General features: G+C 39.4%; 1 protein-coding gene across 4 annotated transcripts in view; it reads right to left on the reverse strand.

Moving 5' to 3' along the window:
- EVC (EvC ciliary complex subunit 1) overlaps positions 1–15,239 on the reverse strand; it is a 49,571-nt gene that overhangs the window by 2,429 nt on the left and 31,903 nt on the right. For 3 of the 4 annotated variants that reach the window (XM_027642734.1, XM_027642735.1, XM_027642732.1), the window contains 7 exons: positions 10,209–10,318; positions 9,393–9,603; positions 6,625–6,831; positions 5,696–5,840; positions 3,246–3,354; positions 1,216–1,342; positions 865–958 (listed from right to left, as the gene is read on the reverse strand). In XM_027642734.1, coding sequence (XP_027498535.1) covers positions 865–958; positions 1,216–1,342; positions 3,246–3,354; positions 5,696–5,840; positions 6,625–6,831; positions 9,393–9,603; positions 10,209–10,318 — 1,003 coding nt within the window. The remainder of the gene's footprint in view (positions 1–864; positions 959–1,215; positions 1,343–3,245; positions 3,355–5,695; positions 5,841–6,624; positions 6,832–9,392; positions 9,604–10,208; positions 10,319–15,239) is intronic. The other variant, XM_027642733.1, reaches the window with a different exon arrangement.

A 15,239-nucleotide genomic window follows, 5' to 3' on the forward strand; every position in this document is an offset into this window, starting at 1 on the left:
AAAGCCAGTTCATAATTTTGAGTGATATGAATCAGAAAAATCAGATGTCAAAAATTCACTGCTTTTAGGGCCCTGAACTAAGCTTCCACTTGTGTCCCCGGAGTCACGTGCCTACCATGGTTCTGCACAATTGAGAAACAACCAGCTGGGGGGAGACACTCCAAAACTGTGCAGGTGAGTGAGCTGCTTTTCCCTTTCAGGCACCCATCTCACCATTCTGTATCTTTCAAATGTAATGCCAAGTGCTTAATTCTGATAATGACAGAAAGATTGCATGGCTCAAAGGATGACACTTTGTATACTCCACCCAAAACCTGGATGAGGAAACGCAACTGCTATTCTGACAATTTATCCCCAAGTATCTCTTGAAGAATGAATTAGTCTAATTTGTTAAAACTACAGTAAATTCATATAAATATTTCAAGTTTCCAGATTCAGTAAGATTTTACTTTTGAGCATGTGTGTGGAAAGGCAATTCTATTCCACCAGGAGAATGAAAGCTGGGTGACTCAGCTCTGCTGTTCTCCCTAAGACTTACTAATTGAGGTGAACAGAGCAGTTTCTAAAGGACATGATAACGACATTAAAAATAATTTTGGTTCGCGCAGGGCAAAGCCTCACCTCAGTGGACACAATGTGATTTATTGGCTAAAGGCTGCTCTGGAGTGATGAAAGGGGACACTTTTTTGTGGCTGTGCTGCTGGTGAACTGGGTGACCCTGACAGACTGGCTTTTCTACATCCCAGTTAGGGAGATGGCACTGATGAACACTCTCTCCTGCAACTCTGATGTGTATATTGCAAGAATCTGCACTGATATGTGGAACTATGCGGGGGTTTTTAAACAATTCAGGATTGTATCAACCTGCTGGCTTGCTCCTTTTGGAAGGCTTCTTCTTCACAGTCACTGGAACTCTGGTCAGCACAGCCAACTCACTCACAAAGTCCTGCTCTGCTTCCTGCACTCAAGCATAAACCAGGAGTCAGTTAACACAACACAGTTCAATTCTGGGTTACGTTATGCTACATGTGGCATGACAAAACAGGTGTATGTCACTGGAGAAACACAGTAAACAATATGTCCAGTGTCAGTTCCTTCAAGACAGTGGTGAATCTTAGCCCTGACTTTAACTAGGATATCAAAGAGACCTCATAACCTGTCCCATGTTTTGCCATTGGCTGCTTCAGATCCATGAACCATTTTACCCTGATTTACCCTTAGCTGATTCTCCAACTCAGTTTCCAGGTGATGCAACACCAGCAGCTTCTGTTTCAGAGACTCCAGACGAATTTGCTGCTGCAGTTCAAACTGAGACAAAACCTTCTTTTGCTGCAGCATTATCCTGGTCAAGAGAAATGCAAAAGTAAAGATGTTGTTCAGTTCAAGGGAGGAATACAATCCTGGCAAAGTCTATTTAGAAGATTTTGTACAAAAAAAGGCCCCTTAACAATATTGGTCCAGTCAGCTTCTGCTGGGACAGAAATTTTTGTGGTAGATTTTTAGATAGATTTACTTATTTTAATCACCTGCCTTGGCTGTCCATAGGATACAAGCTCCTTTAGGAGGTAGGAATAAGAGCGGGAGTTTGGGTTGTCCATGCCTGGACTTTGGGAGCTGGAGTTCAACTCTAAAGCTGAAGTCTGCTTTCAAAACCATTGCATGTTTTTGAAGTCAGCTTTACTGTCTGCTTGCCAACGGGACAAGCTGTTAGAAGATCAGGTGTGAGGATAAGGGATTAAGAATTAGACACTTCATCCAGGGCTCTTCAGTACCAGACTGAGACTCATCCAGAAACATGGTAATTCAAAATCTGGCAATTGAGAGCATTGACAACTGTATTCTTCCCTTGTTTTACTTTTCTGGTTAAGGATTATTATTAATACAGTACAACCTGAATGGCTGAAACTTTGCTGCATCTATATTTCTTTTGTTTCCTTGCCTGATCTACCTTAAAGCAATGCTGTCAATCATCCATCACCATCCTCAGGGAAGGAGGTAACACAAATTGTTTCTGACATCTACATATAATGAAGCTGCTGTTGTAATGGTCACTGCCTACAGAGGTTAGCTTTCAAAATTTGCTTTTTTTGATAATGTTGCACTATGGGCAAAAAGAAATAAAAAAATAAAACAATGTAGGGCTTAATGTGAGTTAGATAAATTAATGGAAATTTTGTCAATTATTTACAAAGGACTGGGATTTGACCATAAAAGAAATCATAATGAAAATAGGAAAATGGGTTTGATTACTGATGGTAATGAGACCAGCTTAGATGATGAACATTCTTCAACAACATATTTCTGCTTGAAATATGTTATAAAGGTCAGTTTCATTGTATTCTGTTTTAAGACACTAGAAGAGATTATGGGAGAAAAAATCTGAGACAACAGCTAGAAGAAAATTTATGTGTCAGAAAAAATGATAAATTCCATAGTGAATAACTAACAGATCTTTTATGAAGCCTTTTATATAAATCCATTTCTACACTAATTCAAACAAGGATGAAAAAAGGCGGGTAATGAGTTCTTTCAATTTAGAAGTAACAATATCTAAAAAAAGAATTAACCCCTTTACAAAATTGCAGATGCTATGTTGTTCTGGATAGTAAACTGACAGTAAAGACATAAAATGATTACAAAAATGTATCACGTGCATGCCAAGCCATACAGCTTTTTATGACAACTTATTCCTTTGTAATTGAAGTGCTTTTTGACTTTAAGTTTTATAAAATCAGTACTTAATTAAATATGATTTTTATTTAATTAACATTTGAAGGATTATACTCTAAATTTAGTGCAAGTAATCTTGCTTGTCCAAGGCATTCACTGAAATCTTGCCATTTTGATTTTTTTTGTGCTTCAAACATTTTCTCTTCATTATGGTACATGTTTCCTCCACAGCAAACTAACAAACACTTTTGATGTTCAAAGTAAAAAGGATGGAATGTAATGAATTAGACAGCACTGGTTCCCATCCTACATTTATGTTAAATTTCTTTTAAAATTTGGCATATGTTTTGGCATTGTTTTTCATTCTCTCTTTTTAAACTAAGTACAGTTCTTCAATCTGTAACTAATGACTATCAGAAAGTTTATTTTATAAGAAAGTAAATCAGATATTTCTTTTCCATCAAAGACAAATATAAAATTCAAATCCAAGACATTTATTCAGCTAGACATTTATGTAAATCTGCAATGACCCACAACACTAAAATACAGTCAGTATTGCTACTGCCTGCTCTTACCTTTGATGGACCGCGGATGACACGTTCAGGAAGCCTTTGGTGTGTTTTTCTTTCAGTGCCAGTTCATTCTCTTGTTTCTTCTTAAGTCTGATCTTTTCATTTCTTTCTGCTGAAATAATAGTTTTGAAAATCTCCTGCTCAAAATTACAAACTGAATTGTGGCAACTTCCTGAACAAATTAATCCCGGTTCTAGGTAGTCTTTCCAAAGTTACTGTTCCTTAGGGGATATCAAGTACTTCTTACACAATCTTGCTCTGCCACTGGGATCTGTTGCACAGACAATAGTTTGTGCACCATTTAGCAGAGATGGGAATGTCACTAATCTCCTATTCTACCTACTTCTTCCACTAGGCTAACTGATTACCATGGAATTCAAAGCAGAAATTTTATAAAACCCCCTTGATTTCTTAAGCAGAACTATAATACCTAAACAAAACATGCAATATAAAGAAAGCCCCCACTTAGAGGCCATTGAATCCTGGGAATGCTTAACTTCACAAGATGTCCCCTCAACTGACATCAAACTATTCTGCATACTTGTGCATATGCTCACACTCTGTGACTAAGTTAGTCCTTATCTGCTGACCAGGCTCCTGACTCTTGCCTCTGAAGTCCTGACTGGCAGCAAGGCTTGGAGCATGTCTGACAGACAGGACCTTGCACCACTGCTTTTAAATAAAACAGAGGGAGGGAGATGGATGGGTATGTAACAGATCAGGGGACATAACCTTCATCTGGGGAGCATCCAACCTTCTCTGAGCGCTCAGAAAAGCTGACAGGCACCTTTCCTACCAACAGCACCATCAGGGAGCAGTTACTTTAGGCTGGGCTGGGCTGGCTGTGCAAGGGGAGGTACTCCCCCACCTTTTTTCCTGTGGCTCTGCCAGACAGACTAAATTCAGATTTACTAGGCCAAAGGATTTCAGAAGAAGCAAACTCCTCTAGCCTGACATTATGCATAGTCACTGGGAGAGAGATGCCTGGCATTATGGTCCTTACTCCCATTTAACTGCTACTGAATGAAGTACATAAAAAATTTCCTATGTGGCAATTCTAACCCCACAGATAATACACAGTAGGTGGTTCTATTGCCAATGCTGTTTTTTCCATCTTGTGTTTTAGAACAAGAAGTTATGAGAAGACTTGGTGAGGAGGATCACACTCTTAGTATGGTGATCATGCTTGGAGATCATCTCAGAGATCAGTCCCTTCTGCAAAGGAAGCAACATAGATGTTCTGACTCCTGGATGAGCTTGGATGGAAGGCAGTTGGCTGGCTGGCAGGTCTTAGAGTGTCCTGCTGTGCCCCCAAGCAGAGCTCCAGGATGTTAAGAATCACGGCGAGAAACTTAAGTGCATCTGGGGCCAATACAGCAGCAGAAATGAGAAAGAAGTGGGGCTATGCATTACAGATCTGGAGTTTGGTTAAAGAAGGACTTAGGTGTACTAAAGTGTCCAAGTCCTTAGCTGGTAGTGCCAAGCTACAGCATGCACACATAGGTTTGCAGTATTTTTTCACTGTAGCAGTTCATTTGATTGGTGGATTTCAGCTGGGTTTCTTTCTGGCCACCCAAATCTAGAACATTCCTGCTTTATTACCAGCATAAATACTCTCATCCTCCCTCCTGTCTGAAGGCTTACATTGCAGCAGAACTATTTCCTTTTCCTTCAGTTGAAAAAAAATGTGTTCCATCGCATGTAATTTTCTTCCTTGTAGTTCATGGCACACCAACACACTCAAACAATAACATATCCACACAACCTCTAGGAGAAAAAATAATCTAAATGACCAATCATCAGAAGGTTGACTGTGCTTCTTGTGACTGGTATTCTATGTCTCACAACCTGACTGGGAGTTGAGAGCAGTTGAGAGCAATATCAAAACACTGATGAAGCAGAACATTCAAGCGTGTAATGGCATCCACCTCAGCTCAGTTCAGAGAAGCATTCTGGAACAAGGTTCAGTTTTAATTCTGACTTGAAGAACTCAAATCAAAGAGATTTTGGACACTATAGTTGGTTCAATCAGGGCCAAAGAGGTCTTTAGAGCTTTCTGAGAACTTCAGTAACTGACTGCTTAGCTGGCTGCCAGTGTCTGAAATACAGATTGTCCAAAATCCCTGCACAGATCTTGTCTTACTCATAGCACTTCAGCTTCCAGTATTAAAGTCTTCAAGATTCAAAACAGACCAGTGTAGAACACATTGGCTCTCTCTTATAACCAGTGAGTATGCCTAACTAATACTGGGCCTCACAAGTCCCTCCTACCAATTCACCTCTGGATCTCAGCCTTGAGTGGATACGCCTATTCCTCTTCAAAAAATCTCTTCTGTGGTTAAAGAATATTTTCTATTTTCTATTTTAAAAATTTCTGTTACGTATAAAAGCAATATTTACAGTGATAATTAATTTAGACAGAATTGTCTTATAGTTGTCAGTATCATACGTACCTTGTAAGGATTTCAACTGTTGAAGCTTTTTCCCTTCATAGCCCTCTGTGATTTTTCCTAATTGCTGGTAGTAGTTTTGCACCAGTCTATTGATATTATTGCTGGTCCCATATACACTTTCAACAGCAGCTTCCACCAGTCTTTCCTGTATCAGACAGTACAAGCCACAATTAAAAATCTGATGTGTTTTGATCTGTCTAAAACTGAACACCCAATCTGATTACATATGTGCACAGAAAATTGTGAATTTAAATGTGGCTTTAAAAATATGGCAGAGTGAAATGCTGAAAACCAGGTATCTCCATTCATCCATGGAACATTTCAGCATGGTAAACTGTAGTAAAATCTTTCTAATTTGCCTCATCTTCATCTGGGAAGAGGTCATTCCCCTACCTGTTCAATCTCTGTAGTCCATTTTACCCATCAACCCAACTGCCAGCAAAGTAAATCAAAATATGTGTAGCTTTACTATGACTTTCCATTACACAGAAAATCCAAATATTTACTTTGGAAAAATGTTATTCATCTTGGAAGCAAGTTTTAGTTTTATTAAATTATTTATCTATGAAGTAATATTAAGGTGCTAATATACAAACACTATTGATTAATCAGAAAACCTTCTCAATAGGTAATCACCTCCCTTTCTTCCTCCTTTTTGTTATTCTCTTCTGTGAAGAACTCTCACAATTTTTTTTATGTTCCAGGGTTTGGCTCAATAAAACCTGTTTTGGCTAATATAGCAAATACTCTACTGCTACATAAGTGTTAGTTTGTAAATACTTTACAAGGTATGTTCAGTTTTAACACAGGTTATAATGATCTCATGCTAACACTTCTAAGCATAGGGTAATGCATTAATGAAACTGCCTTCCATTTTAGTAAAATAGCCCTCATTTTTTTCAGAAAACCACTACTGAACATTTCCATACCTTGAAGTCCTGCCCATCATCTGAACTCTTTTTCCCAGCTTCCTGCTGGGCATGCTGCAGCAGTGTCTGCCCAATCACCTGCTCCATGTGCTGCTGAAGAAACTGAAGAGCTTCTTGGATTTCTGTGACTAGCTGCTGGTGAAATTCTAAATTGGTTTCCTGTGTTTCTTCCTCGAGTTTCTCCTCCTCTTCCCGAATGTGGGACTCCTGGTAAACAGACAACAAGATAGCAATGCCAATTAAATATGTTAACAAACTTAGCTTCACTTTGAAAGGAAGTCCTACACTCATTCAGAATGTTACCATTTTAACAATGAGAATAATCTAATTTTCAGTGGAAACGTGTACAGTAATTTAATACATTTGTCTGCAACAAAACTATAGCCTCTGTCATGACACATACAGTATCAGCTGCATCCTGTCCCATTAGTCATTTCCAAGTGATGTATTCACATCTATGTCAAATACCCTGAGCCTTGTTCCTGTGCAGGCAAGTATACAGTATACAGTTATGGAAATACTTGTACAGTTTGTGTGGCCTACCTGAGGGAAACTTGGTATATTGGTACTTAAGGCCCTTGGGAGAGGTCATGAATGTGTGTAATAGCACTTGAAAACCATTTGCACAGCATCCTGTGGTGAGGAGTTCTAAAGCTTACCAGCATATCTCTTAATTTTGAACATGCCATCTAACATCTTTGCTTGGTGCTCTCTTCTTTCATTAAAAACATATGAAAAATTGTTTCCTATTCACATATTTTATGCCAGTTTTAAAACCTATGCTATTCCATATGACACCGTTTTTTAGGCTAAAGAGTTCTTTGAGGTCTTTGGACCATCCTTGCCACCATTTTCTATGCTTCTTTTTAAATCCACTTTCCACCTAAATCCTCTTTAGCACACAATAGCATATGCTCACCAGCACGACCTGTTCTGTCTTCCTTACATGTATTAGTCTTCCATAGATGGCCTTCTATTGTGTTGCTGATGTCCTTGTTATTATTCTCTTTTAAGGCTAAATAGCATTAAATTATTCTGGGGGACTCGACAGTACCTATTTGATGCCTTCATGGAAATAAGAAATGCAAGTAGAAAAAGAATCTGCTCTGCCCACATTCATCTGTGGAAAATAATGATGTCTGTATTAATGCTGGGTTGTTCTGACATGTCTTTATTTATAGCTCAGACATTTGCTTTTGAAAGTTTTTTTAGACAGTTGGAATGTGATTAAATTGTTTTTCCTTTTTTTTAGAGACCCAATGCCATGATCATGCCCCGGCTTGGATCCTTTAGTGTTGTGTTACATTCTACATGAATTCAACAGATAGATATGACAATGTCCACCAGTCTAAAATTGGCCCAAGCAAAAATTAAGTTTAGTTAAAACAACACAGTATGTTTAAAAATCTGGTTGAGTGTCTGTAAATTAACCTTTTCCTTAATTCCTTATACACTGTTTTAGGGCTTGTTTGTAACATGTTTTTTCTCTCTTGACTTTTCACAATTCCATACCTATGGTCTACTTCTTTGGCAGCAAAGATCTTATCTGTGTATTTTTAGGCACTTCCTTGAGAGATGGGTTTTAGCTGGACTTGGAAAAAGGCTTTAATGGAGAGAAGCCAAAGGAACACTAATACCTGGGGACATTTCATTTTTGTTAGGGAACATAGTGATTGCGTCAATTAACATCTCTGTGGGAGCTAAGTGAGAGGGAGTCGTGGAAAGCAAGAGCAATGCAGTGATATGCATTTGTATTTTATTATTTTATATTTTATTTCTTCTGATTAATGAGCTTTGTTAAGATTTTCAAACTTAAAGAGAAAATACTTCAATTGATGTTTCAAACATGAAAATGGCAGCAGACAGATTTTCCTTACTCCTCTTCCAAGTGCAGATTGAGGGTTGCATTATACAAATCAAAATTAGAGGGATACAAAATATTATCTCTCAGCTAATTACACAGTGACAGCATGGAGCACAGAGTTGCAAAGTGTTAGATGCGTTCAACCCAACGTGCAGCAGCACTGGGTTGGGCAGGGGCTATCACTGACACCTGCTAGGAGGGTTGTCTGAGGTTGTAATTTGAAATTTGGTGTTGTTCTAGGTAAATCTTTGGTGCAGGTAAGTAAATAACCAACAACACTTAAGGGACCAACCCTAAAAACCACAGTCACAAACAATTTTGAAAGTGACCTGTGGGAATATCAAGTCTAAAAATCCTTTCAACTTTCCCTTACCTCCCTGACCTACAGGAAACTGATAATTTGGAAGGATGTCAAGGGAGTAGATGCTGAGCTTCTTATGGACAGAGGAGAGAGAAAAAAGAACGAAAAATTAGGACAGTATAGAAGAACTTGCTAGGTCTAGTAGGAGGAAGAATTTCTTCTAATGCTTCTGAAGTGCATATTACGATCCCTAGCAGAATTAGGAGTTTATCTCACCCTGAAGCAGCAATTTTGCAGAAGTCCTTTATATATGTTGACATGCCTTCTCTCATTAGTGTTTTCATATAAAATAAGCTTGCTATGATCACACATATCACAGATAGCTAGACAGCAGATAAAGCATCAGGGTATTTAAAATGTCTGCCCAAACTACAACAGGCACACTCAGGGACCTCCTATGCCAGTGGTGGGCATATTTTTGCCAGAGAACATTTTTCTTTCTGCTTGGGACTTTTTTTTTTTTAGATCTTCTATGACTATTTCTAATGCCAAATATCATACCATGAGACCTCTGGAGACAATCCACCTGGACACTGTACTTACCACTGCCTTCTGTAACTGCCACTGGTCCTCATCTTGGCACGGGGAGGATCCCTTCTGCAGGGTATGTTGCTCACTCAGTTCCTGAAGCAAGCTCTTCTTTCTGGACAGCCTCATGCAGGCCAGGGCTGCCATTCCAGCTCTTCGGAGAGTTAATCTTCTGAGTACTGAACACAGCAGAAGTCGGTGTTTTTGCAATATATAGTTAACAGACCTGTAAAAAGGACCATTAAAAGTCCATCAGCAAAGCTGCTTGCTCATTTGGCAGAGCTACGTTCAGCAAAGTCATTGCTTAAAGGTGACAAGGTTATTCTTCACTCTGTGTAATGTCTTTTTGTATGAAGCATGCCTGGGAAAGCTGATCAGGTGTAAAGAATGGGTATTGCTGCGATAGACTCTCAGTTCTGTCACACAGGAGTTAAATTAAAATAAAAACAGGAATACAATAGTTAGATAATCATCAATATGCTGCTGGACTGAACATTTTATCTTGAGGAATATGCAACTCCGGTGTGACATATGGAGTGCAGAGAAGCTGATTCAAGATTAGAAATCACTCACATAGTATATAGACAGAAAGCACACCACTGCGAAATCACACAGGACTTTTTTTTCTACCTACCAGGAGTCATGATATGTTTATTTTTTTTTATTTTGCTTTTGATACTCAGACAAAAAACTCAGGCAATTGCCTCTCTCTCTCTGAGAATGCTCATAATCCCTCAACACTGCTTTCCACTATGCAATGTTCATAAATTTTTATCTGTGCATGCAAGAGTGAAGATTCACCCCACTGCTTACTGAGGAAACCATGCTTACTCATCACTGAGGCATCCTAGTCTGCTTACGACACCTTGAATTATCTTCTCTTGTTTCTCACACAGGTGCTTTTGCATCACAGCAGACAGAGCATATTCCATTGTCCATAGCTAAAAGCAGTGGGAAAAAAATTACAAATGTAAAATACTTTGATTTCAGTCATTCTAGTCACCACATTAAGAAATGGGGGCCGATTTGGTGCCATTTTACTAAAAGCAATCATCCTTCAATTTCAAGAAACTAGCTCATGATGAATTAAAATTATTCTACTTAGGAATATTTTTTCAGTGGTCAAAATCCTAAAGAAAGCTCACTGAAAAAAAAGGAAGGTTTTGCACTGGTTTGGATGAGACCTGAGCTGCATCTCCTACAGACTTTTTGGTTTCAGCAGCAGCAGAAGAAGAGAAAAATAACAATATGGCATAAAATATTGCATTGACTCTTATCAGCAGGTTGCAGTGGGGTTTTTGTTTGGCTTTTTTTCCACTAGCAGAGAATGTAGTTTTTATTCTCACTGAACAAAATAAAGATATCATCATCCATCACACTTTTGTGTATACAGCACATAGTGCTAACAGTTGGAAATGGAGATTGCACGATTAGGTAGGTATATGGACTGCAAGTTTACAGCTCCTTCAGGGTGATATTTAGATCAAAGAATTTAATCTTTAAGAGAGTTTTGATGGATTTGCCACTAGACTGTAAATTTCTGGAGATATGGACTTAAGATTTCATTTAGCGCATTGCCAGAATTTAAGGAATAATTCATAAGCTGAAATGGCTGTAAGGTCCAAACTCTGTTACTATGAGATGAAGAGCGTATTTCAGGCTACACTGGCAGCTGAATAAATGCAGGTTACCTGCTGATGTATCCAGAGTCCTAAATTAAATATAATACTCACGGTCTCTAACAGCTTCACTTTATGTTCCAGCCTCATTCACAGCATGAGGGACTAAATTTTCTATTATTGCAGCCAGTAAGGTTCAATGGATCAATATGTCTAGCAAAGAATTAGATGTGTAATTGCACAATTGTTAGTGTTAGGAATGGTACTGGGCCCTCCTGCTGGATTCGATAGTCTTTTCCTTGGGAAGCAGTGATCTGTGCAGGAGAGAGGCTATATCTGTCAGCACAGAATGAACTCTACTGGGAAGTGCAGAACATCAGAAACCTCATCATCTTTGGCTTAAAAATAAAAGTGTCTTTTTTTTGTGACTAGTATCTTCTCCATAGTATACACAGCGACACATCTAATTGATCTCTCTCCATGCAGAAAACCTTACCAAAACACATGTTCCTGAGCAGGATGCCTGAGAGGGATGGGTGGGCAGTCAACAACAAGTGACAGATGGGAAGAGTGCAGCTGAGCATGAGAAGCACAGCCCCAAAGTCTGTAAGGCACCAGAGACACACCAGGCTGCTCTTGGCAAGCACCATAGACGTCCCTGTGTTAGCCAGACCTCAACTGATTTGAGTCTGGGTGAGCCTTATAATCACAGAGCATGGGCCAAGCACAGTGCCTTCTCTGACTGCATGCTGCAAGTGTCAAATTAAGGTCTATCAGGTCTCCAGGTATCATCACGACAGATGGCAAAGTCTTGCTGGAAGTAATAACTGTATCAGTATTTCCCTTTAGCAGCTCTGTGGATATGGCTTCCTGGAGTTTCACACCTCTCTGAATATGCCTTGTAGATCCATCACATTGTGTATTTTAATGTCTCTTTCAGCAGTTAGAAGAAGGGCTGAAAATGACCTTTTACTTCCTAGAAGTACTTTCATTTCCAGTGAGAGATTGGCTGTGGCTCAGATGAGGTTTCCCATAATTTTTGGAGACCTCTTTATTCACTCAGGAGTTGCTCTTGAAGGGCCTGTCTGCACATTTGCTGTTAAAGAGCATGAGGGTGTATATCACCAAGGCACAGAAGACAGGAAAAGAATTCTGAATTACAATGGTAAATGATATAATATTGAAGGAAAGAACCCAAAATTTAGCACCTCACCTGCTACCAGTGTATCCTATCCAAAAAGGCACTCAGAGTGATAACAAAGACAGGGATATAGTCTTTCTTTACTTCTGTTTATGAAGAAACAGCCTAGTTCTGTAGTGCAGAAAGTGTTTTTTAAAGGAAAAGAATGAGTCACCTTTTCCATTAAGAGTGCATTTGAGGTAATCTGTATGCAGAACTTATAAAACATCTCTTCACCTCCCTGAGACCAATGGAAAGCTGACAGTGCAGCAGAAATTCCCCCAGTGCACAGTTATTAAACTGAACAGTAGAAGCACATTAGTCATGTAAGTAGTAAGAGAATGAAAGGAAAGGAGTGGGATTATTACACATTTAAGATGGGATGAGAAATAAGGAAGATTGAGACCAAATACTAAACCAGTGTTTTGTCTCAAAAAGGCCATTAGGAAGATGATCAAGATGGGAAGGGTCAGCTGGGAATAAACAGAATATTATATGTTTTATTGGAGGCAACACTTCAGCAGCTCACTGGGATGAGCTGGCAAGGCTGGGTAATTTCTATCTCCAAAATACATGAAGAACTCACACACATGGAGGCGGAAATGCAACAGCAGTTCTCTGGGAATGTTAATTTGAGGCAGCTGGCATATGACTGAAAACCAGCAAACCAGAGACAACTACTTCATTGAGCCAGGTGGCAAGGTCAGGCTTTGGGCTTGCACCGATCTTCCAATGCTGGGTCAAGTCACCAGGCACCTCACGAAGCCTTCCTCTTCTTTGGAATGACCTTACTTTGCTCAGAGACGAGTCTCGTATAGAGGGGAGAAACTCAGGCTGCTGTACAGACTTAGTGACTGGAACAGAGCTCAGGCCCTCTGATTCTGCATTTAACCAGTAAAAGCAGTGACAAAGGTATGGTAAATAGGGGAGTAAAGCTCCAAGGAATATCTGGCTCCTTGAAGTGTTGTTCCAATTGCTATGAAAAAATGAGCATAAACCAAAAACAAAGTGATAAAATGCACACCATGTTAAAACTGGTAAGCAGATGCTGGTTCAGTTTTCTGAGTGTCAATGATGTGGAAATGGACAGAAATTACATTGTTTTTATTCTGTAAGCTTCCAAGCCTTTTGCTTCCTGGTCACAAGTCCATTACAAGAATTTCTGAAGCACTGCTAACGTTAAATATTACTCTCTGGAAATAAAGGCAAGGAATATGCCTCTCATTTCTGCTTTGACATCTTTAGCATCGATCATTCAGGAAATAGAAGGGAAGGGATTTCTCCCTACCAGCCTCTAGGTGGGGTGCGATGCACACTGACTGCCAAGCCAGGCCCTCAGCCTGGTGCAGCAACGCTGCACCCCGAAACCACTGCACAGGCAGGAGAGCTTGTCTACAGAAACCATGAATTAGGGACTATGTGGGAAAATGCTCAAAATTTATTTTCATTAGTCATTTGTTCCCAATAGCCTCGCTCACATCCTTGAGCACATAAGGTAAAGTTATATATGAAACCGATTTTCTCTCTTCAATTGTAAAAGAGATTCTGCTCCCTGTAAGGACATCATATGTACAAATGTTAGGAAAGCTAATCTAAAAACAAACAAACAAAAAAAGGTGGTTCAGGTAAAAGGCAAAAATCTCTTTTTGAGCTACCCTGAAAAGCATGTATAAATACCCTGGTGAAAAGTCTTCTGGTATTGACTTCCCAAGCCTGTAAAGCAGGTGGCTGTGTAACTCTTAGCATAGTGCATTTATCACAAGGCGAATGAAAGACATATCTTCAGATGGAAAATGACTAATAAATTAAAAGGCCTGTCAATGTGACTCTTGATTTATGGATCTTCTGTCATGGTGAGCACTGTAGCATCTATGGGATCTCTTAAATTACATGATCACCTGTCACAATGTCTCTCTTCTCCTTAATGTGGAAACCAAGTGTTCTTTTTTGCAGGACACAAGTGTCAGCTTATTGCTTAAATGTTCATGCTGCATTGTTTATACTAGGAAAGGGCCAAGAAATGCACTTTGCATTTGAACATAACAGAATGGGTTGTGTGATGTTTTTCAGACACATTTATATAGGAAAATTTGCCAGCCTAGGTTTGGTGGAATAGCTATCTCCCTGCATGCTCTCTTTGAAGATACAGCAGATTTTTTTCCAGTTTAGTTCAAATCCTTTCCAAAAAGCCACATGCATTAAGTTAAAAAAGCAACTTAAGCTCCAGCACAGAATATTGTCTTGAGGAATCACACAGTTTCCCACTAGGAGAAACTCTTATCTCTTCTTGGAATTTATCCCACAGGATCGCTTGTCCTTAGGACAGCTCTGTCTGCTGCTCAGGAAATTTTTATATTGAATAAAGCCCAATTGCAGCGCTTGTGAGTCAGAGTATGAGAGCTCTGTCATTGCTAAGTTAATTCCTCTATAGCTCTATAGTAATTACTGTTAATGATGTCAGCAAACCCTTTCTTCTTCTTTTTTTTTCCAGCTAGGAAGTCATCTGCTTTATATTATGAGTACTATGGTACACAGAAAGTGATGGGAAGTCAACTTTCTAATTTAAATAACCTATGCTTGGGCATGACCAGAACATCTGAATTCACATACAATGAATCCATCCTACACTGCTGCCCAAAGAGCTATTATCTAGCAGCTGAGTGCTGGAGATGAACTAATCCTGTTAATCCTTTGTGAAAAACTCCCAGTATGTGGTTTCTCCACTCAACAATGTGCCCAATGATAGTAACAGAGGAATGTACAAACAGCATTTTTGGCACAAAATGTCAGACTTGAGATCCCCCCCTCTGTGGTGAGTGTCCTATTTGTTGAATGCATCCTCTCTGGCCCTGAACAACAGCTGAGGTTCAGTGGAAGGACCACAGCAGAGGTGCCCTAACATGTACCCTGACTTATGAAACTATTCACAAGTTGCCCACCAGAACCTCCTACTTCTCTTGTGTTTTTTAATGACAGCAAATACCACTACAGTGCTTTGGGTTCTGTGCATTATGAGATGTGCTTGTAGTTCACCTACTAGTCCAGGCTGCTCAGGTCATGTAC

The sequence above is a fragment of the Corapipo altera genome, unplaced genomic scaffold, assembly GCF_003945725.1.
Source record: "Corapipo altera isolate COAL_440 unplaced genomic scaffold, ASM394572v1 22, whole genome shotgun sequence".
Classification (NCBI taxonomy): Eukaryota; Metazoa; Chordata; class Aves; order Passeriformes; family Pipridae; genus Corapipo; species Corapipo altera.